General features: G+C 50.9%; 1 protein-coding gene across 1 annotated transcript; it reads left to right on the top strand.

Moving 5' to 3' along the window:
- Nucleotides 1–267: 267 nt before the first annotated feature.
- On the top strand, nt 268–6,270 carry MYCN (MYCN proto-oncogene, bHLH transcription factor). Its single transcript, XM_060027634.1, has 3 exons — nt 268–527; nt 1,744–2,653; nt 4,766–6,270. The coding sequence occupies exons 1-3, from the start codon at nt 372–374 to the stop codon at nt 5,368–5,370; spliced, it is 1,671 nt and encodes a 556-aa protein (XP_059883617.1). The 5' UTR covers nt 268–371; the 3' UTR covers nt 5,371–6,270.
- The last annotated feature ends 19,332 nt before the right edge of the window (nt 6,271–25,602 follow it).

Here is a 25,602-nt window from a genome sequence, read left to right as displayed (position 1 = left end):
GGCCCGCAGGGTGGGTGTTGCATTGCACCGCTCGGCGCGCAGCTGGTCCACAGAGTGCACAGGGGGCAAGCTCGGGGGTCTAAAAGGGCGGGAGGAGCACGCCCCGGGCTTCCCAGCTTTGCAGCCTCCTCTCCGCAAAGAAGAAAAGCAAGTGGCTTTTGGCGCGAAAGCCTTGGCGCCTCCCCTGATTTTTATGGAAATCAAGAGGGCGGGGTAAAGCCGCTTTCCTCTGCCTTTCTCCCTCCCCCTTGTCTGTGCCGCAGCCCCCTTCTCTCCCCGCCCCCCGGGTGTGTCAGATTTTTCAGTTAATAATATCCCCCGAGCTTCAAAGCGCAGCCAGTGACAGTCATCTGTCTGGACGCGCTGGGTGGATGCGGGGGGCTCCTGGGAACTGGGTTGGAGCCGAGCTAGCGCTAGCCAGGCGCAAGCGCGCACAGACTGCAGCCACCCGAGGACCACCCCCCGCCCCTGGCCACCCGGGGACCCCGGCACAGAATCGCCTCCGGATCCCCGGCCGTCGGCGGGAGGTAAGGAGCGGGGGGCGCAAAGCGCCCGGCGCCCCGGGAGCGGCGAACGCGGCGGGAAGGCAAGCCCTGGACGGGATCGCGGCTGGCGCACAGGGCGCCCGACTGTGCCCGGGGGGACTGTTTCTGCTTCCGAAACAAAACCGTCTCGGGGTTTTCCCTGAAAAGCCAGTTCCAGTCCCCAAGGCTCCCGGACTGGGAGAGACCCGCCCTAATCCATCTAGTGCCCTTGCCAGGGGTTGTAATGGCTTCATCGAAAAGAAATTCACCCTTCTCTAGAACATTTGTCTGCATTTGAGCTGACGGGGAGCCGGTGCGTCCCCACCCCGAAGCTGGGTTCTCCTCCAAAGGGTGCCCCCAGAGGAAGAAGAAGGGGGTTAAGCAGGGCGAGGCCGTCGCGGTGGTAATCTGGGTCACTGCCGCCCCGGCTCAGAGGAGACGTGGCTCTCCCTGCGACCCTCCCCGCGCTGGTGTCCCTGAACCATTCCCGGGGACTGGGGTCCAGGCTCTACCAGGAAGAGGATGTCATTGGGGGCTTGGAAGAGCGGGGGTGGGGGTAGAGAGGTTCAAAATCAGCTATTGACAGTACTTTCCCTGCAGCGGGTGAAGGCTGGGGACGTCGGATCAAAATTTGGGGGAGGGGGTTCTGGATTTGGGTGCCTGTTGTTGGTCTCGGTCTAGAGAAAGGGTTTTTCCATTTGCAAAGTTTCCTAACCCCCCCCCCCTCATCGCTTGCGCTCCCGAGGTTGCAATTTTACAAAGGAGGGGGGTGGTTTGAGGGTTCTCCAGAATCCTAGACCCGGTAGCTGGGTTGGAGTCCTGGGCTTCCTGGGAGCAGCGGGCCCTACTTGGGTGCAACCGCGGGTGTCGGTGAGCTGGTGGGAGCTAGAATTCTGCAGCCTTGGGCAGCCCCCTCCCCCGGGCAGTGCCTTGTGTGAATGAAACGGCAGTTTGCAAAGTTGCAGAGCTACGCCGCCACCCCCCGCATCTGCATGCCCCCTCCCACCCCCTGTCGTAGACAGCATGTACACAAAAGGAGGGAGGGAGAGAGCGAGAGACATAACTTCCTCCACCTTCGGGAGCCCTGGGCGGAGTGGGGGGCTTGGAGGGGAGATTGAGGAAGCGGGTGAGAGGGGGTGACCGCTGCCCGTCCCCACCCCTCGCGCCCCTCATCCGGCTCCGCTTGCCAACCCTCTCCTGGTGTGTCTGTCGGTTGCAGTGTCGGAGGTTGGCGCGGGCCCCCGCCCTCCGCGCCCCCCACGGGAAGGAAGCACCCCCCGAACTAAAAAGAGCGGAGCGGAAAGAAGCCCTCATTCGGCGGCCAGGAGGCGAGCCGATGCCGAGCTGCACCGCGTCCACCATGCCGGGGATGATCTGCAAGAACCCGGACCTCGAGTTTGACTCTCTGCAGCCCTGCTTCTACCCGGACGAAGATGACTTCTACTTCGGCGGCCCCGACTCGACCCCCCCGGGGGAGGACATCTGGAAGAAGTTTGAGCTGTTGCCCACGCCCCCGCTGTCGCCCAGCCGTGCCTTCCCGGAGCACAGCCCGGAGCCCCCGAACTGGGCCACCGAGATGCTGCTGCCCGAGGCCGACCTGTGGGGCAACCCGGCCGAGGAGGACGCGTTCGGCCTGGGGGGCCTGGGCGGCCTCACGCCCAACCCGGTCATCCTCCAGGACTGCATGTGGAGTGGCTTCTCGGCCCGCGAGAAGCTGGAGCGCGCGGTGAGCGAGAAGCTGCAGCACGGCCGGCCGCCCGCCGCGGGGCCCGCGGTCCCGGCCCCGGGCGCGGGCGCCACCGGCCCCGCGGGCCGCGGGCACAGCGCAGTGGCTGCGGGGCCGGGCCGCGCCGGGGCCGCCCTGCCCGCCGAGCTCGCCCACCCGGCCGCCGAGTGCGTGGATCCCGCCGTGGTCTTCCCGTTCCCGGTGAACAAGCGCGAGCCCGCGGCGGCGCCCGCCGCCCCGGCCGGTGCCCCAGCGGCGGGGGCCGCGGTCGCCTCGGGGGCGAGCGCCGCAGCCCCAGCGGGCGCCCCGGTAGCCGCTCTTCCACGCACCGGCGGCCGCCTGGCCAGCGGCGGTGACCACAAGGCCCTCAGCACCTCCGGAGAGGACACCCTGAGCGACTCAGGTAAAGAGCGAGCCAGGGTCCGGCTGCCCTCCTGGGGTACTGGGGCTGGGGGTGGCGCCGGGTTTGTCGTTCGTGGGTTAGGGTGCTGGGGGAGAGTCGTTTGGAGGTAGTGCTGGTGGCTGAGAAGTGGTTTTTCCCGGGCCGATCTCTAGGGTACGGAGGAGAGGGTGGGTGAAAGCTGTGATCTCCAGCTTCACCTTCCCTAAAGTTCCCTCATCCCCCGCCGGGAGCCCGACTCCATCCCTGGCCCCCACCCCGTACCCCGTCTCTCTCTGCAGCGCCCTCCGAGGAAGAAAATGAGAAAAAGTTGAGTGGCTAAAGCCGAGTTGGGGTTCGGGGGGCCGCTGGGGTGGAAAGGGACTCTGCGGCCCGGGTCAGGGGTGGGGAGACGCCCCGAAAAGCACAAGCCTGTGCAAAGTGCTATTTAGGGTGCAGGAAGTTAGGGAGGGATTGCACAGATGGTGAGCACCGATTGTATTTTATTTTTTCGAACCTCGGTACCTTTTTTTTTTTTTCCCCTCCCTCGGTGGGTGGTGGGCTATTTGCTCCTGGTCCGTCGCCAGCAGGCGGCGATATGCTGGCCGGCAGGCGGGCGAGGATCTGAGAGGCTGGGGGTGGTAGGGACATCCCTCCCTCCCTCCCTTCACTCAGCAGCTGGCCAGTACCACAGCGGTTGTGTACATTCTCAAGGGGCCGCCTCTTTACAGTGTGCAGTGAGCACCGCCCGGTTTTATCTTCTAGCCAGAGTTCCAGGACTAATTTCAGATCCGAGCTGTGTTCTGTAACCCAGTGTCCTTCAAGGTGAGGGCGGGCACTTAGCAGGCCCTCCAGGAATGCACACACCCTGAAGCACTCATTGATTAGTTCTATTGTGTGCCTCTTGGTGAAACTGAAGAGCAGGGTTAAAACCAAGACGTTGCCTGAAGGTGAAGAACTCTGCCCAAATCCTGGAATAGCCCTTGTCCTTGCAGCTGGGAGACTTGGACCTTGAAAACCACTGTTTTCAGAATGCAGATGGATAAAAAGCCTACATTTCCTTCAGGGCTGAGGACAGATTCATCTGAGGCTCCTGAAAGGAAACTTGGGGATAAGCCTTCAGTTTGAACGGGTCTCTGTCCCTTTAATGTCTGTGCCTTGACAGCTTTTGGTGAGGAAGCACTTCCTTCCAACAGCTGTCTTCTTGGCAGAAAACCAAAACATTGGCTTAAAGGGACCCACCGACTGGAACAGCCTCACATTTCGGCTTTAGCACAAATCCCACAATTGTTCAGCTTTCCGGTCCCCTTCAGATCAAGCAGAAGATGTGTTTTGATTTTCGTGCTTGCATTTTAAACAATAATTTTCTATCCGAGCATGGTAGTAAATGAGGAGAGAGGGGGAAAACGCACACATGATGCTACACGTTTTTCTGGCTGCTGCGGGTGGTGGTGACTTTGAGAAGAGGTGCCCCGTATCTGGGTTTAGAGCTCCAGTGGATTACGGCTCTGTAGTTAAGGTTTGATCTTTGTTAAGATGAAAAACTGCTTACTGTATAGAAGTCACGTTCATGGAAGACGAGGTATTTTTCTTCCTTAGTGAATTAAATTGTTCTTCAGTTTGTTTCACTTCAAATCAAACTCCACCATGTGTAAGTGGCTAACTGAGGCTCCTAAAATGAGGAGGCCTCAGTTCTTAAGTGTAGAGATGGAAATATAAATAAGTCTATGGGGCAGACTAGCGATGATGGGAAAGGGTTACCGTTTACTGAGACTCTTGTCTACGAATTATCTGTCCAACTCAACCTATGGCATCCCCCATTTAATAGCTGGGGAAACTGAGGCTTAGAAAATACCTTGCCCAGGGTCGTGCAGCTAGTGTGTGTGATGGAGCCGGGATTCTGTCTAACTCCAAAGCCGAGGTTCTTTCTGTTTCTGCCACCTGCTCAAGCTTGAATGGAAGATGAAATACTAGGAGTATGGGGAGGGAAAAAGCATGTACAGCTCTCTGCAGAGACCTGTGCTGATGGATCACAGTAAGAGCAAACCACGGGCCAGGGCCTGCTCTACGAGACTGTATGTGTATTTAATTCATACGTGCCTCATCCTGAGAATAACCCTCACCTTGTTCTCAAAGATGACGAAGATGACGAGGAGGAAGACGAAGAGGAGGAAATCGACGTAGTGACTGTGGAGAAGCGGCGGTCCTCCTCCAACAGCAAGGCCGTCACCACCTTCACCATCACCGTGCGTCCCAAGAGCGCGGCCCTGGGACCTGGGAGGGCCCCGTCGGGTGAGCTGATCCTCAAGCGCTGCGTCCCCATCCACCAGCAACACAACTACGCCGCCCCGTCTCCCTTCGTGGAGAGCGAGGATGCGCCGCCCCAGAAGAAGATAAAGAGCGAAGCATCCCCGCGTCCCCTCAAGAGCGTCATCCCCCCAAAGGCCAAGAGCTTGAGCCCGCGCAACTCTGACTCGGAGGACAGCGAGCGCCGTCGGAACCACAACATCTTGGAGCGCCAGCGCCGCAACGACCTGCGGTCCAGCTTCCTCACGCTCAGGGACCACGTGCCAGAGCTGGTGAAGAACGAGAAGGCCGCCAAGGTGGTCATCTTGAAAAAGGCCACCGAGTACGTCCACTCCCTCCAGGCCGAGGAGCACGAGCTTTTGCTGGAGAAGGAGAAGCTGCAGGCGAGACAGCAGCAGTTGCTAAAGAAAATTGAACACGCTCGGACTTGCTAAACGTGTCTCCGAACTGGACAGTCACTGCCACTTTGCACATTTTGATTTTTTTTTTTTTTTTTAAACAAACCTTGTGTTGACATTAAGAATGTTGGTTTACTTTCAAATCGGTCCCCCGTCGAGTTTGGATCTGGGTGGGGAGCAGGACATGAGGGGTTCTGCCAGGACCTCGGGAGAGGGCCTGCAGGATGGGATGCAGGTGGCCCTGGCGGTTTTCCTCCGCGTCACCTCTGAGACGGCGGTCGAAGTCCGTGACCGTTGGGAGCCTTCTGGGGCTGTTGAAGTCACCTTGTTTGTTACAAGTTTCCAGACGACAGAAAGTCATTCCTTCTTTTTAAAATGGTGCTTAAGTTCCAGCCGATGCCACATGGGGGTTTGCCATTGATACCCCTGGGGAACATTTCTGTAAATACCATGGACACACCTGCCTTTTGTATACGTCCTGGGTAATGAGAGGTGGCTTTTGCGGCCAGTATTAGACTGGAAGTTCATACCTAAGTACTGTAATACCTCAATGTTTGAGGAGCATGTTTTGTATACAAATATATTGTTAATCTCTGTTATGTACTGTACTAATTCTTACACTGCCTGTATACTTTAGTATGATGCTGATACATAACTAAATTTGATACTTATATTTTCGTATGAAAATGAGTTGTGAAAGTTTTGAGTAGATATTACTTTATCACTTTTTGAACTAAGAAACTTTTGTAAAGAAATTTACTATATATATATGCCTTTTTCCTAGCCTGTTTCTTCCTGTTAATGTATTTGTTCATGTTTGGTGCATAGAACTGGGTAAATGCAAAGTTCTGTGTTTAATTTCTTCAAAATGTATATATTTAGTGCTGCATCTTATAGCACTTTGAAATACCTCATGTTTATGAAAATAAATAGCAATTAAATGATGCAACTTTTTTTTTTTTGTTTTCGTAACAGCAGCGGTTAAACTCTGTCCTTTAAGCGGCAACTGTAAAGAGTGCATAACCTGGACAGGGAACTTGTTTTCCACAGACGAGTCATTTTATACCTGTAAGGTCCTGGCTGGGGAGGGGCCATCGTCCCCACTTGAGGTGGAGGGAACTGAGCTTAGGAAGGTTACGAGATTTCTCCCAAGTTAAACAGCATAGATATGTTATTAGTGATTGTACGTGCTAGCGATAGCACCCCATAGTTTACAAAACACTTTCCTATACCTTGGCCATTTAACCAGACTAAGCTGGGACATCAGACCCTTGAGAAGGAGAAGTAAAATTAAGACACTGAGTTCTGCAACTTGGCAGTATTTGGTGTCGGTAACCTTCATCCCATTAGCTGATGGCTTTATATTTCAGCATAGAGTGCAGGTCATCTCTAAGAAGAAAGCATTCATCAGAATTTACTAGGACCTGTGCAAGGTTCTATGCTAGGCATTGTAGCTGAATAAAGATGGAGTTGGTCCCTCCCCTCAGAAAGCTAACAGTCTGATTCACCAGAGTAATTCCTGGAGTGACAGCGGTGTGGCCCAGCTCAAGCGCCTTGTCCCTTCAGGAGAGGCACTGGGGTGTTGGTGTAGCTCTGTCCGCTTGGCACTCCTGTTATTTTGGGTGCGTGGACTGTTCTGTGGAAGCCAGATTCACCTTTGCAGGTTCTGGAGGACAGCCAGGGCCAACAGGTTGGGGGAGGGGACCCCAGCAGAGCTAGGAGGCAGTTTCAGAGTTTCCCCGATGGGAGATGATACCCTTGCTGGGGAGGCGTTCAGCATCTCAGAACTGAGAGCCTACGAATACATCTCTTCGGTGAAAGGTGGTACTCAAAGCTATTCCTCTAAGGTTTCATTCATCTCAGATTTTAGCTTTCAACTGAAAAGACCTTTGCTTTGCTCAGAAGAAAACATCCAGGGATGAGAAATGGCTTTGCTTGCCTAGGCCACCAGGGTCCCTGTCTGCATTTTCCAAAGACCAATGGAGTTTAGAATTTGAGGTCCTCCCCTGGTTTACAGCCACATTTCCTGAGCTCTGAGGTTGGTGGTATTGCCATGGACATCACCAGTGGTCAGATCATGTTGAAATTCAGATAAAATTCTCTTTACTCCGTAATCTCCGTCCTTGCCCCCATCCCCACTCTAAAAAAATAACCCTCTTTGAGAGTCCTTTTCGAACTGTCATTCAGAAAGACTTCCCGTCCATTTGCATTTTACAGGCCCCAAATCTTCCCTGCAGCCTCTGCACCTTGTCCTGTGCCCATGAGCCAAAAGAAGAGAGACCTCAAAGTTATTGAGATTCTTGAAACCCAACTCAATCATCCCAATTCCTTTTCTTTTGTGATCCCCATATGGGGCCTACCTAGGTGTTTCAGATGAGATAGAACTCTAGTCCTGGAGGAGGTTAAACTGTTGAGATGAACAAGGCTCTAAACTAATTCCTACCAGGCTCCATTTTTGCTCTGGCTGCTGGGAAGCTCAGAGCTAAATTCCATGCTCTCATTCCACATACTGAGTGCCCATTCTCTCTTCTAAATGTGTATGATCTTTTGTTTTTCATTGTTATTTAACGACCTTTTTAAAAATGTTCTTTATGCTACTTTAAAGAGAACTTTTTGCTTTAGGTGGATCAAAAATATGTATTAAAATGTTAAAACCAAGATAAAATACCTCTCATTTGCCTTTTCTGCCCCAGCCGAGGGAAAGTGTCACTCAATTTAGATCTGCAATAATCTGTAAAGTGATTGCTATAGTCACAGAAGAATTGAACCACTCCTTTTGGTAACATGAGAGCCCTTCTCTGCATTCCAAGAGCAGTTTCATTTTTTTAAATTTTTATTTTATTTTGTTTTGGCCATGCCGTGCAGCATGCGGGATCTTAGTTCCCCGGCCAGGGATTGAACCTGTGCCCCCTGCAGTGGAAGCGCGGAGTCTTAACCACTGGACCGCCAGGGAAGTCCCCAAGAACAGTTTTGAGACTATTTGAGAGAGAGACTGCTCTATATCGGTTAGATCAGTAAATCAAGGACTTGGAGGGAGCGTAGAGATCACCTCATTGAATTACTTCATTTTATAGAATGGGGTCATGGGATCCCAGATCGAATTAGTGGCCGAACCGGGACTGGAGTTTGCTGATGACCGGCCTGTGTTCTTTCCATGGTATTGGCTTTCCCCACCCTCACACGGTAGCCTCCCTACCTCCTGGCTCACCCATCCACCCACAGGGTGCTTCCATATGAGTCCTTCTAAATAAACTTCTAAATAAACTCTGCATACAGACTTCTAACAGTTCCCCATCCCTTATAGGATAGAGTCCAAATCCTTCAGCCCGGCCTGTGAGACTGCTTTCACCCTGGCCCACCAGCTCCATCACCCCTGCCCCTCCACAGACACCCCTCTTTCCAGCCACGCCAGACACGCTCTCTCACCTCTGACTTGTCCCACTGTGTTCCCTCCTCCTGGGTTACCCAGTTTCCATTTACTGAAATCCTTTTCAACCTGGAATGACAAACCCAATGTCATCTCTTTCAAGAAGCCTTTCTCATACCCCCAGGGGTGCCTTTTCCAGCCCCTAATCCCACATCGGCCCTGGAGAGAGAAGCGCTGTCCCCATCACCCGCCTGGACCCCCTTGACCGTGGAGTCCCCTGAAGCAGGTGCAGCATCCTGTTCACCTCTGATTCTTTGGCTCCGGCCTGGTGACTGGCTGAGGCGGGCAGAAGGCTGGCAGCTGAGTAGGCAGCGGAGGAAGGAACGCGGTGAGGACCATCACGTGGCTGCCTCCTGCCAACCAGCTTCCCGAGCTCTCAGGCTAATCCAACTGGGGAAACACATCCCCTGGGCATCCGTGGGCATTGGGAGCTGACGGCTGGAGGTGAAGATAAAACACACATGGAGGCCTGTCTTTACGGAGCCCAGAGTCTGGAAGGGAGTTAAGTCCCGGGGGGCTGGGTAGAAGGAGGGGAGACCGGAGGGATGGGTGGGGGGCAGGGCGATGATTGAGCCAAAGCCTACGAGGGGTCCCGCGGCTGAATCCGGCTCCTCCAGTTTCCCGCTTCCGAGCTCACTTTTGGAGGAAGCTGGTTTGCTGGTCTGTCGCAGGCCTAAGGAGGCTTGTACACTTGTCTGAGGCCACAGGTCACCTGCACTGTGGTGACAGTGGTTACAATCCTCCCACCTCTGTGTGGCACCGGAGAGATCACTCAGGTTTTTACACCTGACTCACAATCCTCCAGGAGAGCTGGCCGGTTCGTCCTATATCCATTTGGGGAACTGGGTCTTCCGGGTTTGACTTTCATTCATCCCCATGATGGCTATCTTTTGAAAATCCTAATTTGGGTTGCTTTCTGACTCAGAGGTTATTAGGTTTGGAAGAGGCCATCGAACTCACTGCCCCATTTCAAGAGGTAGAACACCAGAAAGGAGAGGAACGTCAGCCGGTCTGCTCCCTTTTCTTTTTCCTTTCTACCTTTCTCTCCCTCTTTTCCTCCCTCCCAGCCTCCTCCCTTCCTTCCTCTCCTCTCTCTCTCATAACAAACATTAACGTCACACCTACCATGTGTCTAGCTCAGTTCCAGGTGCTTGGGAGACATCAGTGAACAAAAGAGATGAAACTCCCTCAAATCCGAGCTTTAGGGAGTTTATGGTCTAGGAGAGAGTGACAACAATAAAAGAAATACAATAAGCAACTAAATTAAATAGCATTTAATAAGGTGGTGAATGCTATGAAAGATAAGTAGGACAGGATGGAGGAACTCTAGGATGCCACAGCAGGAGGGAGGCGGGTTGCAGTTTTGAGTAGAAAGATCTGGAAGTTTCTCTGGAGCTGAGGGGCAGGGCTGGTGGAGAGCGACCCGGGCACTGTTGTGGCCTCAGTCTTCCTAGTTCAAGGCTCTTCCTCCTTTAACTCCCTTTGGACATTGGCAAAGGTCCCCCACCAACTTATTCTTCACTCTCTCAAAGGGAAGTACAAGGATGTCACAGAGTGTGGATCTAAAGTTAGACCACCTGGTTTGAATCTGATCCCCACACCCACAAGCTCTGGGCTGTGCAGTTTCCCTACCGGGACCTCGGGGCTGGGACTACCCACTTCACCTGGGCTTCTGGGAGATTTCAGAAATTAACTAACACACGGCACGTGGAATAGTGCCTGGTGCATGATGGGTACGATTTAAGTCTGTTAAACCGTCTGATTTCTTGTTGACAGAATCCTTCCTCTCTCCATTTCCCTAGGATGTTACTAGGGCAAAGAATCTTTAAAAACCTTTAGTGGCAGAACAAACTCACAAGCCTGCGCTTAACAAGAACTTTGCAGACTTTTGTTCCTCAAAAGAGGCCTTACAAAACCTGAAAACGGGCACCTTGGAAACAAATGAATGTGAGCTTTGAAGCCTATTTTAAGACGAAGCCTAGGAATTTGAGTGTGGCAGAACATCGACGCCTTCTACAAGGGTTTATTAGTTTTCCTTACTTGTAAAGGAAATCTCTTCATAGGCCACTGACCAGGGTTACCTGATCTCTTTTGATATTGGCGTATCATGCTGCAAGACATTCATCCTGAAGCCTTTGACCAGGAGAAGTAACAGAGCCTTTTTATGGTTGAAGCAGACAAACCTATGGTACAATGCGTATTGGGAGAACACACACAGCACGTACTCCTGTGATAAATACAGATGAGCTGCTGTGAGATGTGCTCTAAAAAGGCAAGGCAAAATTGACATTCTTCTGCCTTTCAGCAGCCCTAAGAATTTCAGCAGGCTTTTGGGAAGTGGTGTGCAGGAGGTAAGTCTGTTTCTTCACAAATCTGCAGCTTGTCACCGGTTGAATTTTCTGTCTTAGGCTACCGTCCACCATTTTCCTGAAGGAGACCATAAGAGCAGTCCGTCCGGCCTACAAAATGATGTTTCCGGTTGACTGGGAGGCAGGTCTGGGAAATACAAATACTTGTCTTGGGCTTGGACCTTAGCTCAGTTATTCGCTATTTGCCTTGGCACAGGAGGTAAGCACCTGGTGCTCAACTGGCTCAACTGGAAGTGGGATGGATTGGAGATGGTGACCTCCAAGGTCCCCTTTCAATTCTAAGGATCGAGAGTCATTGACCCTTGGGGATAGCTGGAGTCTTGAATGCTAAAATATCTGCAGTGCTTGGGAACATTCTCCAGTCTCCAGGAAGCTCTGGGTGTGACACATATCTGGGCTCTGACATTCACTAGAGTCTGTGGCTGAGGGCAAGTCACCTCCCTCTGAATCTCACTTTCTTCAGCTCTCAGACAACAACAGTAATCACCACCCCGCAAGGTTCTTACAGGGATAGAATGCCGTAAAGTATAAGAGGGATGGGACATCACTGTGGAAGTCGGGGAGTCTTCTATGAGGTCTTACTGCCACAGTCAGCCCTTGTTCGGCATAGGCTTCACCGTTTGCTTTCTGATTCATCTCTAAGTGGGTTCCCCCCAGGTAGGAAACACATTTAAGGTCAGTAGGCACATCTCTGATTGCTCAACGGTACCTAGAACAGGTAGCTGCCCCCTAATGTTAAATAATTATTGCCAGTGAAAAGACTTGCCTCATTGTTCAAAGCCAGCTAGAGGGTCTCAATTTGTGCAACTGGATACCCAGGTTTGTCTCATCTGAAACTAGAGAAAACAATGATAAGTCCAATTCTTAATTGGATTACTCAAATGAAAACAGAATATGATAACAGATAGCTGACACCTTGAGTTTTCGCTTGGGTTGGTGTAATCACTTTTCTCTGGCATAAAGCCAAGAAGAACAGGAAATTTATACTGAGGCTAGGGATTTGAAGATGCTCAAGCTATAGTTAAGAGACATTTTTCGTTGGTGAAGAGGGCAGGGTTGAGACCAGGGTTCACTATTGTAAATGGTATGTTTGCATCTGGGTGTGAAAGTAAATCTTTCTTATCCTAAGTTGGTCCTTTTTCTGAATTCCCTGAACTAATATTTTATAGTTTGTCTTGAGGGAAAAGCATCTTTCTACCAGAAACCCTGTTCCCCAAACATGTCATTAAAATAATGAGGTTGGAGGTTTCCTTGCTTGTCTGTAACTGTGAACTTCCAGTATGGCTGTGAACGCATTTCATTTGACACCTCTGGGAGGTTGCTTCTCCCGGAGAGTCACCTCCCTTGGAAATTCCTCTGGGTAATATAAGTGCGCGCGTCCTTCTGTCACTGCAGTCCGAACCTCCATTACCTTTGGCTGCCTGCGTGTGAAGGCTGCTGTGTTGTGCGTGGCCTCGGGTTCTGCTGGCTGGGTAGCCCCAGGAGGACTTTTTTCTTGCCCACGGTGACGGACCACAACACGAACATGTTGGAGCCAAGAAACAGCCTTTAGCTCAAGTGCAAATTAAGCCCCAGCTTCACTGGAGGCATGGATGCCGAGGGCGGGGTAATTGGAGTAGAAACCACCATGAAATGCTTATTGTGATGCCCACTGCCATTCAAGTGCTCTCTCCACAGTGCTTTCATTTGAGGAGGGGAAGTCCTTTTGCAGGGATGTGGTTTCTTTTTCCCCTCTTGTCCTGTGACTGTCCCAGTTTTAAAACTGAAAGTCCTGCGTCTCTGTAAACAGTCCATCTCTGGGCACATGGGGCTGGAGCACCCCTCATGCTTCCCTCCTGTTAGCGCTGGCTTTTTCTCACCGCAGGGTGACCAGCCGGACAGGGCTACTCTGTAAGCCTGGAGGCCGAGGCTGGGACCACCACCGCACACACCTCCGAGGGCTCAACCGGCCATGTAGAGTTCAAGGGCCTGGCAAACAAGGAGGGGCTGGAAAGAACATTGCCTTGGTGTCGGAGCACCTGGATTTGAGCTCTGGAACCACTGCTAAGGGACTCAAAATGAGTCATTCTCAGGCTGTACCAGGAGGAGAAATCTCTTGTTTTCCTTCTGGGAATGCCGTTGACCGTGAGTGTGAAGGTGGCGGGTTCCACGCAAAGGCTGACTTGCCCACTCTACCTCTCTCAGGCTCTGGGGCTCCTTCTACTTAATGATAATAATACTACTAATAATAGTAATAATAATAGTAGTGCTTTGGAGGCGTGACCATGACGCTGGCTTCTGTCTTCTAGCCTGGGCTTTTTTTTTTTAAATAAATTTATTTATGTATGGCTGCGTTGGGTCTTTGCTACGGTGCGCGGGCTTCTCATTGTGGTGGTTTTTCTTGTTGCGGAGCACGGGCTCTAGGTGCAGGGGCTTCGGTAGCTGTGGCTTGAAGGCTCTAGAGCGCAGGTTCAGTAGTTGTGGCGCACAGGCTTAGTTGCTCCACGGCACGTGGGATCTTCCTGGATCAGGGCTTGAACCCGTGTCCCCTGTATCGGCAGGTGGACTCTTAACCACTGCGCCACCAAGGAAGTCCCTAGTCTGGCCTTCTTGAGTCTCCTTCATTCCTCAGGTCTTTGCAAGGAGCCAAAAGGAGCAATTTTTTAAGTTACCAAATAATCCCAGGCTGTGAGGGGATGGCCTTCCTGAAGCTATCGGGGGATGGGCTGGTCCCCGAGACAGCAGGGGACACACAGCATAAAATCCTCCCTGAGACTCTTCTGTGGGGAGGCGGGTTCTGCTTCATCAGAGAAGCTGCAAGTTCAGGCATCTGAAACTGGGTTTGGACCTTCGTTCCCTGGGTCGAGGACCCTGAGGTGATATTGCCCTTAACGTGACCTGTGAGATTCACAACTCCTGGTGGTGGAGCTTCCCTTTTATTGGCGGTTGTGAAAGCATTTTGGCCAAGGCCTTTAGGGCTAGAGGGATGACATCCCTCAGGATTTGAAGGTGGGTTCTTTCACAAAAGGAACTAGAGGGCAAGTCGAGTAGAGCTTTTAGGGGCCTTTAAAAGAGGTGTTTACATACATTTGGCTTTTGGGGGTCACCCCCAGTTAACTCCCAGGGAGCAACAGCCTCCATATTCTGAAAATCCTTATTCAGGGGCACAAGTGCCTGGCTGAAGATCCTCCCCTGTCCCGGGCCCCCTGAAGGGGAGAGGGTCTGTCATGTTAATGACGTGCATATTATTAAGAGAAGGGACAAAGGGCCTGCAGCTTGGGAATGAGAGTCGATCTGGGGACTCTTCAATATGCAGATGGTACCCTTATTATAAATCCCATGAGGGGAGGGCCCTGGGAGAGTCAGCCCTTAAAGCTATCCTGATGGAGAATGGCTTCCGTTTGAGGGTCCCCTCCCCGCTGATTCGGAGCTCCGAGCTCACTCTGCTCTCCACCTCTCCCACACCCCCATAAAATGGTAATGCGCTGCGTGATCACAGAATGCACCCTGAAGTCTCAATGCAATTTTGTTTTGATTCCTTGGAATTATGGAATTACGGAATGCCGGGCTCCCCCAAATCTCCGGAGCCATGTGACGCTTGCCCTTCCTCTACTAGGGTTCAACAGCAAAATATAAAACTCAATGGCATTCCATTCAACCCTTCCAGGGGCGGGGAGTGTGTGCAGGTGAAGGAGATGGAGCACAGGCGGGGAGGAGAGTCACGGCCGCGGAGGGCTCTGACCATCACCTAGGAAGGAAGGTGAGACGTGAACACAGTAATTTTCAGAGAAGGGGTGGTGGGAAGTATAGGAAAGCCCTCCCACAAAGGAGACGGTGTGCAAGGTGGCCTTAATGGACGGTGATTGGCCTGGTGGGGAAAGACAGGAGGAGTATTGCAAGTTGAGGGGCAGCCTGAGTGGGGCTGCATGGAGGTATGTACGGAGTGGGTTTAGGGCACAGGTGCATCCTGGGGGCTGCAGGTGAGATGGATGGGTTGGGTCTAAGGACTGCCTCCAGGCACTGGGAACCCACCACGGGGTCTGAGGAGAGGGACGTGATTGGGTCCCATGTGACTTTGGAAGAATTTGCTCTTATGGGAACATATTTAACCCATACAAAGCTGTTCTCGCCAGTCTCAGTAACTAGTAACCATCATGACTGCTTCCCATGGGGGCCCCCTCAGCACTCCTGGCCTTGGTGGGGGGAGCCCAGACCTGGGCCTTTGAGAGCCTTGGTCTTGACTCAGCGAGGCCACCACTCAGTGTTTCTTCCACCTCAAGCCTTGTTGATTCTGTGTTTTCTCTCTTCTCTCTGCTCATTACCCCACATCCAAAGCCCATGCATGGACCAGCTTAAAGGTATCTCCTTCATAAAACCTTCACATTGTCCTCTGCAGAGAGTTTTCTTTCCTGCCTCTAACCTCACCCAGTGTCTTTCCCATACTCTTTTGGGCTTTGAGAAATGAAGATAACTCCCTCCCTCCTGACCATGGTCACTATGAAAAAAATTAGACAATAAAGTATAAAAAAGAAAGAAAAATATCGCTAGTGACCCACCCTTCAGAGAGAACAGCTATTAAAATGCTGGTGTACCTCTTCCTAGATTTTTCCACATACGCATAAATATGTACGAATATGCCTGTTTGTTTTGTGTTTTTGTTAGGTCACCAATTACTTTTCATTGTGTATTATAAGTCATTGTATTTGGGTCTTATCTCTCTTACAAGGAGTAAGGGGCTGTCTTGTCTCGTGTGTTCTGTATCTTCTAGAACGGGTTTTGCACAGAGCAGGCAGGCAGCAAGTGATGAATGAATGATTGAATGGGTTTCTCTATACTGTATCTCTCTGTAAAATGAGAATTTTTGATTGTGTTATGTCTGAGGTCTTTCTTAGTTCCCATAATCTGTAGACCTCTGGTCATTCATGTTTCTGCCGTGGGTAGAAGAATCTTCCTACAAATCTGGTGACTGGGTATGTTCTTTGTAGCACTAACATTGTTAATGTCCCCGGACTAAAAGGACATCAAACAATGATTTCAGGCACTCACACTAGGTCCATACAAAAGCTAAGAATCACCTGGTTCGGTGGGGCCAGTTATGTTTCTTTTGTCTTACCTGAAACGGGCCACTCTTGGGATATAAGCTGTCACTTAGATTCTGAGAAAAACAAACTGTTTTCAATGCTGTGGATTCCTCATTTCTTCCGATCTGCAGCGCTACCTTCAGATAACCTATATGGCACCTTTGCATGAATTAGAGATAGGCTTCCTCTCTTCTGCGGGCAGATGTAGTCCACTGGTAGGGATGGCTTGGTGCACGGAATGCAGTTGGAAATCAGCTCCCTCTTCCCCCAACCCCAGTAGGGCACCTCTTGGGCAGGACACAACCTGAACAATTGTACTGGCAGCCCTGGTACCTCAAAGAACAAAGTGCCAGTTAAATGTTCGATATCTCAGTTTAAGATTCTTCCCTAAACAAATAAGAATAGGCTATAAATAGCCTAGCGTTTGTGAGCTGCACAACAATACAATTTTATAGGGGGGTGCAGACACTCCCAGCCTCTGTGCTTTTCCTCCTGCTGATGTCTCTATCTGGAAGCTACCCCGTCCCCACCTTTCTCAATACTACCCATTTTTCATGGCTCCGCTCATCAGCTGTCTCTTTCGCAAAGCCTTCCGTGACCCATCTTGTTGGAATTTATTGAAGCCTCTCCCGTGCCCCCTTAGTACTACTCTCCCCTCCTGCCCTGCACATCTCATGTTTCACTTTGGGTGTTTGCTGATTCGTTTACATACTGTCCAGGCACCCCCCTGAGTCTCAAGTTCATCATCATTAAAATAGAGATGGGGACTTCCCCGGTGGCCCAGTGATAAAGAATCTGCCTTCCAAGGCACGGGATGCAGGTTCGATCCCTGGTCGGGGAACTAAGATCCCACATGCTGCGGGGCAACTAAGCCCACGTGCCGCAAACTACAGAGCTCACACGCCCTGCGCCACAACTAGAGAGAAGCCCGAGCGCCACAACGAAGAGCCCACGTTGCAGTGAAAGATCCTGCGTGCCGCAACTAAGCGCTGACTCAGCCAAAAAAAAAGAAAGAAAATAAATCAATAAAATGAATAAATATTTTAAAAAATAGAGATGATAGGCTAGATCTTCCAGGTTCCTCAATAAGTGCTATGAATGTTACAAAGACAATACATATCTTTCACTATCTGTGAAACTCCTAGAGAAGAGGTACACTCTTTTTTGATCTTTGGATTCACTAAATCCACATGATTTAGTGAATTGCTGAAGATTTTTTTTATAAATATATATATATATATTTTTTTTTTTGGCTGCCCCATGCAGCTCGTGGGATGTTAGTTCCCTGACCAGGGATCAAACCTGCGCCCTTGGCAGTGAAAGCGCGGAGTCCTAACCACTGGACTGCCAGGGAATTCCCAATGCTGAAGATTTTTAAAGGCTTCCCAGATGTTTCTAATGTCCAGCAAGGGATGAGACCGCTGTAAGATAACAGAGCTCAGGCTTCATGGGCAGGAACCACCAGCCTGTTCACTACAGCAGAGTTGAGGACACAGATGTGGGTATCACATGCAGAGCAGACCGGAGCCTTAAGGCTGAACCCGTTAGAGAATCCAGGGAATGTGTGGTAGCTCACAGTGGCTTTGGGGACTGCTGAGGGCATAGTGTAGGAAGCCTCTCTTTCCATTTCACATCTAGAAACACACACAGACTGAAAGTGAGGAGATGGCAAAAGGTATTCCAGGCAAATGGAAATCAGAAGAAGGCTGGAGTAGGGGAACTCCCTGGTGGTCCAGTGGTTAGGACTCAGCGCTTTCACTGCGGGGCCCGGGTTCAATCGTGGTTGGGAACTAAGATTCTGCAAGCTGCTCGTCATGGCCAAAAAAAAAAAAAAAAAAAAAAGGCTGGAATAGCAAAACTCATATCGGACAAAATAGACTTTAAAATAAAGACTGTTACAAGAGACAGAGAAGGACACTCCATAATGATCAAGGGATCAATCCAAGAAGATACAACAATTGTAAATATATATGCACCCAACACAGGAGCACCTCAACACATAAGGCAAATGCTAACAGACATAAAAGGAGAAATTGATAGAGACCTGGGGCATGCCCTCGGGAAAATGAATTGCTTCTTCCTCTCTGCTCGTGTATGTTGCAGTGCCGTCAGGGAAAGGCAGGCCACCCTGGCACGTGTGGATCTGGCCAGCCAAGAGCCCCAATGGGGGCCCCCACCTTAGTTTGCCCTTTTTTCCTCCTATCACCAGCTTCCTCCTGCATCTAGTGGGCATGGCCCCTTGGCCCCTGTGAGGAGGTGCATGACTGGGGGAGGGCTTAGTGCCCGGATCTAAAATGGGTACCAGGTGGAGGTGTTTCTGGCCAAGTGCACAGGAAGCTTGAATCAGCTCTCTGGTCTCTCACACGGAGCCCGCAGATGGCTAGTGCTTCCAAGGCGTGGCTGGTCATCCCGTCCATGGCCAAGTGCTCCAGGAGGTGCCGTTGCTCTCTGTGGAGCCCCTTCTCCATCTCCATCCCCCACCCAACTCTGCTTGTCGCACCCTTTTCCCTGCTCACTCAGGCCCCCATCAGAGGATGTCTGTTAACATACAGCTGTATCATTCTGTTCACACTGTCTTTTTCCCAATGGACTGTGAGCTTCTTGAGCTCAGGAAACATGCAGCAGTGATGGTTATTTGCTGGACTGAAATGAATTCTTGTTCCTTCCAAGTTTTACCCAGGTTCCCCCTGCCCTGTGGCTCTGGGTGCAATAGCCTTTCCAGCTGTAATTAGAGGATGTGACTGCGGCGCGCCGCTCCGGCCACACGAGCGCCAGCCTAATGTCGTGGGTTGAGAGAGCACAGGCCCTCGGGTGAGAACACCTGGGTGTGTATTCCAGAGTCCCCTCTTAGCGCTGAGCCTGGTTTTCATCTCTGCAGGGAAAATAGAAATAAAATAGTGTCTAGCGCTTCAGTGTGTTGTGAGGAGTTAATACAGTGACAAGGCCCTTAGTAAGTATTGAATGAATGCGAGGGATGATTTGTATAATTTTTAAAAGATGTAGTCAGCTTAGGTAAGAGACCCCTGAGCAGACATGGCCGGCGCTTCGGCCTCCACTCCCGCCCCTGGTCCTCAGCTGGTCCAGGTCTGCCCGCCATCCTGGCAGAGTGTGCTGAGCGGCCCAGGGAGCACGGGTGTATGTGTGGGGAGGGTCGGGGTGCGTGTGGCTCACTCGTCCTCTCCCCTGAGCCGTGGCTGCCTTTGAGCTCTCGGGAGCCATGACCTCATCTGTAACAGGCGGTGATCATTCTAACCTCACGAGTTGCAAGGAGGATTACATGCAATAAAGGACCTCAGGGTGATGCAAACCGTAAAGCACGACACGAATAGATGAGGTTATTGTTACCCAGTGGCTCACCCAATTCACCTATTCACCCCTGACATGGGTGGAGGTGATTCCCGTTTGACATATGGAGAGACTGAGGTCAGGCCCCGTAAAGGCGCTGGCAGAGCTGGGGAGAGGACGCAGGTCTGCGGCCCCCTGGCTGTCACCGAACCCTGTTCCTCCAGGGTTGGAGGGGAAGCCTGGCCTCTGTGCTCCAGAAGCCTGGTTTGTGAAGCAGCCACAGGTGCTCGCCGTCTGGGGAACCTCGAGTGCGCCCCTTCCCAGGGACTCGGGTGTGGTGGGATTGGGGCCTTCTGGTCCTGGGAGCTGCGGGCAGGTCCGTCCAGTCTGTGGAGCTGAGGCAGTGGGGCTGGGCCGGTGTCGCTCTCTGCCTCGCCATGGGGGCCAGGCCCTAATCACTTTCTTTAGAGGGCTTTGTGCAGCCCGTTCTTTCATTCCGGGCCCACACAATGCAGGGGTGAGCCGAGGTCAGATTTTCAACCTTCAGCTCTGGATTTCCTGTCTTCCGTGGGGTGGAGGACAGATTCTGCCACCCAGCTTCCTGTCATCTCAGCGCGGGGGGCTCTGGCTCCCTGGCGCCAACGTGCCCTGGGAGACCGGGAAAGACTCCTGGGAGGTGAAGAGGGGGGGGTCTGGCCCCCAGCTCCTAGTCACGCAGACACAGGCCCTGGCTGCGGCTGGACCCCAAATATTTCTCTAGGTCTTTGGAAACGGCTTCCTGTGGGTTCAAATCCCGAGAGCATCCTCGAGGCCATTTGAAATACTGTAGGTTAAAAAAAAAATCACTCTTCCCCAGAAACAGCACTCAGTGGGTGCTAACCTCTGTTACCTTTTTCTCAGCCCAGAACAGGCAGCAAGAGAGAATGAGGCATAGGCCCCAAGTAGCAGAAAGGAGTTAAGAAATGAAGTCTTTCTGAGACACTGCTGTGCTTCAGGGGAAGAACTGGGGTTTGGAGAGGAGGTGGATGGAGGAAGTGTAACCGGTTCCTAGGACTGACACACAGAGTACCACCGGCCGGGTGGCCGAAAGCAGCAGAAACTTACTTCTCACACTTCTGGAGACCAGAAGTCTGATATCGAGGTGTCGGCACAGCCATGCTCTTTCAAAGTCTCTCTGGGAGGACTGTCCCGGGCCTGTCTCCCGGCTTCCGCTGATAGCTGGCAATCCTTAGCGGTCCTTGGCCTGTAGATGTGCGCCTGTCCTCACCTTTACTGGGTTTTCTCTTTGAATCTCTGCGTCTCCACATGGCCATCTCCCCTCTGTGACTGTGTCCAAATTTCCCTCTTTTTTTTTGGCTGCCCGGCGTTTCATGCGGGATCTTAGTTCCCCGACCAGGGATTGATCCTGCACCCCCTGCAGTGGGAACGCCTAGTCCTATAACCACTGGACAACCAGGGAAGTCCCAATGTCCCTCTCCTTGCAAGGATACCAGTCATATCGGATTAGGGATCCACTCTACTTTAGTTTGGCCTTATCTTAACTAATCACCTCTGCAATAATCCTATTTGCAAATAAGGTCACATTCTGAGGTGCTTAAGAGTTCAATATACCTTTTAGGGGGCACACATCGACCCCATAACAGGCAGGCTCAGGCCAGTCAACTTTTATTTGCCGTCGGCTCTGTGCTAAGCCCTGTACTTGCTCTTTGGATACAGAGATGCACAAAACAGTCTTTGCCCTCAGGGAACTTACAGCCTAGTGGGGAGAGGCAAGGGTGGCATAGCTGTTATAATACAGCATGAGCACTGCTGGTGGGAATGTAAACAGGTGCAGTCACTGTGCAAAACAGTATGGAGGTTTCTTAAAAAACCAAAAATAAAGCTACCATATGATCCAGCGATTCCACTCCTGGGTATATATCTGAAAAAAACAAAAACGCTAATTCGAAAAGACTCATGCAGTCCAGTGTTCACAACAACATTATTTACAAGTGGCAAGGTACGGGAGCAACCTAAGTGTCTATCAACAGACGAATGGATAAAGAAGATGTGGTATATATATAAACAGAATACTACTCAGCCATAAAAGAGAATGACGTTTTGCCATTTGCAGCAACGTGGGTGGTCTTGGAGGGCATTATGTTAAGTGAAATAAGTCAGACAGAGAAAGACAAGTACTGTATGATATCACTTATACGTGGAATCTAAAAAATGCAACAAACTAGTGAATATACAAAAAAGAATCAGACTCACAGATAGAGAGAACAGACTAGTGGTTACCAGCGGGGGGGGGGGGGGCAATAAAGGGTTGGGGGATTAAGAGGTACAAAGTATTATGTATAAAATAAGCTTCAAGGATACCACACCAGGAATATAGCCAATATTTTACAATAAATATAGAGTATAACCTTTAAAAATTGGGAATCACTGTGTTGTGCACCTGTAACTTATATAATATTCATATTGTACAGCAACTATACTTCAATTAAGAAAATTGAAGCAATCCCAGGAATGGATTGAAAACAGGGTGATGAGGGCTCTCGTAAAGGCGCCCACTATCCTACCTGGTGAGGAGGGAAGGGAGCCTTTCTGGAGGGAGGGACACAACCTACAGAGGAAAGCCGGGGACTCAAGAGGGACAAGGGTGGCAAAGACGAGTTTTTCAGATTCCAAGAATACTGTGTGAGATCAAATCTGCCAACAGACTCAGGAAAACCTCAGAACTCCTGGGGGCAAGGGAGGTTTCTAACAGCCGATGTGGGTCAGGGAACATCTCCCTTCTTTTTTTTTTTTTTTTTTGCGGTACGCGGGCCTCTCACTGCTGTGGCCTCTCCTGTTGCGGAGCACAGGCTCCGGACACGCAGGCTCAGCGGCCATGGCTCACGGGCCCAACCGCTCCGCGGCACGTGGGATCTTCCCGGACCGGGGCACGAACCCGTGTCCCCTGCATCGGCAGGCGGACTCTCAACCACTGCGCCACCGGGGAAGCCCTCCTTTCTCTTTTAACTGCCCCAACTGCCTGCCCTCCAGTCCAGGGCCCAGGAAGAATGGCCAATGGGCACATGAGTGGTGCTTTCCTTGCCCCTCAGTACCTGGATCCGCAGGTGAAAGAGAAAAGCCAACGCTCCTGTAGCTGGATGTGATGTTTTTAACTGTTTTCATGAATTCTTTTGATTCTGTTTTTGGAGTTGGGGATTATGATTCATACTGTGAGAAACGAAGTGGTATAGGTGCCTTGAAATAGAGCGTGGACTTGGAGGGGTGGTGGCGATGGGATACCCAGGGACGAGGGGGGCAGCCCAAGGCCTGGGAGCAGAGCAATCCACGGCTAGTGCTCTGACCTGCTCACCTTTGGCATCTTCCCACAAAGAAACCAGGCGAGTTCGGGCTTGGCTTGGCCTTTTCCAGGAGTTGTTCAATGAGGCTGCGAATCTGCCACTGCAGCATCGGAAACACAAACCATTTTACCCAGAACCGTGTTTAACTGAAGTGGCCATCAAATGCCCCGGGGAGTGTCTTTTGGCTAAAATTCCATGTCTTCATTTTCTTCTCCCCATTTGAACAACCCCTCTGCTTTCCCCACCTTTGCAAAGACCTTTCAAACGTGGCATGGCGTGGATTCTCACCTAGGCACTTCCTGGCTGGCAGGATGAAACTTTGTCCCCATTTTCCAGGTGAGGAAGCTGAGGTAAGTCATGTGACTTTCAGCCCAGATTCACAATGAGACTTCCACCTCCACACCTGGGAATTTGCACTTGTGTTGCTGAAGTCTCCTCAAGGTATCAGCTTCCACTTCCCACCCTCCTTTCACCTAATCTGGCTGCCCAGCGACTGATGCTCACGAGCTCTGCTCTGGGTGGAGATAGCTCAGCAAGTCTTCTCTAGATTAGAGTTAGCACGTAGCCTGGGTGAATCACAGGCTCTGGAGCCAGGCGGCCTGGATGGGGCCCCCTCTGCCTCTCCCTGGCTCTGTGATCACAGCCAAGTTCCCTAATCTCTCCATGTTTCTGTTTCTCCATCTATAAGGGGGACTAATACCACCCACCTCCAGGATTATTACGAGGATTACATTAGTTAATCTACGTAGGTTTCTTGGGGGTGATTCCTGGCACCTAGGAAGTCCCATATAATGTTTGTTAAATGTTTTTAAAGTCCCTAATGTAACGAAGAACTTTGAAGATCCAGCAGTGGCAAGTCTGATGACGGCCCATAACCACTCTTCTCTGCCTCAGTAGGAAGCTAGCAGGTAACTAGGTTGCCCTTTGATGAGTTTTTCATTGTGAACACTTCATGGTCTTGGGTCTAGAGGCAGAAGATCTGGATTCTAAAGCCCTTATCTCGTGGTGCTAGAGCTACTGACCTTCTCACAAGACTGTTTGCCTGGCTAGAATGTGTGCTTCCCCAGGGTAGGGCCATGTTTTATTCTTTTCTGAATTTTTAGCAGCTGGAAGGCAGAAGTGCCCATTCTATACGTTTTTTTTTTAATGTGTGTGTGTGTGTGTGTGTGTGTGTGTGTGTTTTATTTGGCTGTGCCTCATGGCTTGTGGAATCTTAGTTCCACAACCAGGGATTGAACCCGGGCCCTCAGCTGTGAAAGCTTGGAGTCCTAAAGACTGGACCCCCAGGGAATTCCCTATACAATTTTTTTTTAAAGCATTTTATTTTATTTCTTTGATTTACAATGTTGTGTTTAATTTCTGCTGTACAGCAAAGTGATTCAGTTATACATATACATACATTCTTTTTCATGTTCTTTTCCATGATGGTTTATCACAGGATATTGAATATAGTTCCCTGTGCTCTACAGTAGGACCTTGTTGTTTATCCATCCTATGTATAATAGTTTGTATCTGCTAATCCCAAACTCCCAATCCCCCCGGCCCCCAGTTCTATACATTTTGGGTGGAAACTTCTGGATTCTAGTCCCTGTTCTGTGCCTCAGTTCCCCAATCCGTCCTCTGAGTAATGGGCCTATAGCTAAGGTCTGTAGCTCTGTCAGCCTACACTTCTGAGAACTTGACCTCCTTAGAAGGTGTTTCTGGAGTGGCTGTTTGGAACCAGGCCCTAGAAAATTCAGCAGAGTGCTGTCAGAAACACTGTAATGTAACTCTCTTGAGTCTGTCTTCTTTGGAATCACAGGCTGATGAACCCCATGGTCAGTTTCGAGAAGAAGGGGTGCCTGGGGCTGAATCCTCACAACCGGATCAGCTGGTCCCTGGCAGAGGGTGGGGACGGGAAAGGGCTTGGTGGACGCAGTCTGTGGGCCCTGAAACTCACGCAATGGGGGGATCTTCTTTACAAAACCATAAAGACAAAATCAGATGTGAAAGGAAATATTTACTCAGGATAAAAGAACTTTAAAAAATCCCATAGGAAAACACTGAGCACGGTCATCATCCCAAACCCCGGAAAACCCATGACAGGTTTATTAATGGATCACCTGGGACACCGCTTCTGGAACACTGCTTCCTACATGTTTTGGGTTGTCTCTTCATCTGACAACGATTTTTTAGCAGCATTCTCTATAGAGAGAATGGAAAGATAATCCAGTCTTTACTCTAGCATGGAATGGCTAATCATTCTTAAAAAATTATTTGTACTTTAGAAAAGCGTCTATTTCATAATTGTTAATTTTGTTTTGTTTTCTTTTTTTTTTTTGCGGTCCGCGGGCCTCTCACTGCTGTGGCCTCTCCCGTTGCTGAGCACAGGCTCCAGACGCGCAGGCTCAGAGGCCATGGCTCACGGGCCCAGCCGCTCCGCGGCATGTGGGATCCTCCCGGACCGGGGCACGAACCCGTGTCCCCTGCATCGGCAGGCAGACCCTCAACCACTGCGCCACCAGGGAAGCCCTCATAATTGTTAATTTTGAAAAGACCTCTATCAAGTATCTTTCATAGAAGAGCTGTAAGATTTCAAGGTAGTCCTATGCAGGGATGAATCTTAAATATTCTTTGAATTGACAAGTTTCATGAACAAGTTTCTCATCAACAACCTCCTGTGATGTTGCGTGGTAAGTTTTAGGCTATATTTGTGAAGTCGGTATTTCATACCAGTTTCCCCTTAGCTGGATGGCAAAAATGCCCGTGACGACTGCACTGCCACGAGAATCAAAGATAACCCGGGGGAA

The sequence above is a fragment of the Delphinus delphis genome, chromosome 12, assembly GCF_949987515.2.
Source record: "Delphinus delphis chromosome 12, mDelDel1.2, whole genome shotgun sequence".
Taxonomy (NCBI): domain Eukaryota; kingdom Metazoa; phylum Chordata; class Mammalia; order Artiodactyla; family Delphinidae; genus Delphinus; species Delphinus delphis.
The sequence above is the reverse complement of the archived record's forward strand: the minus strand, read 5'-3'. Positions and strand labels throughout refer to the sequence as shown.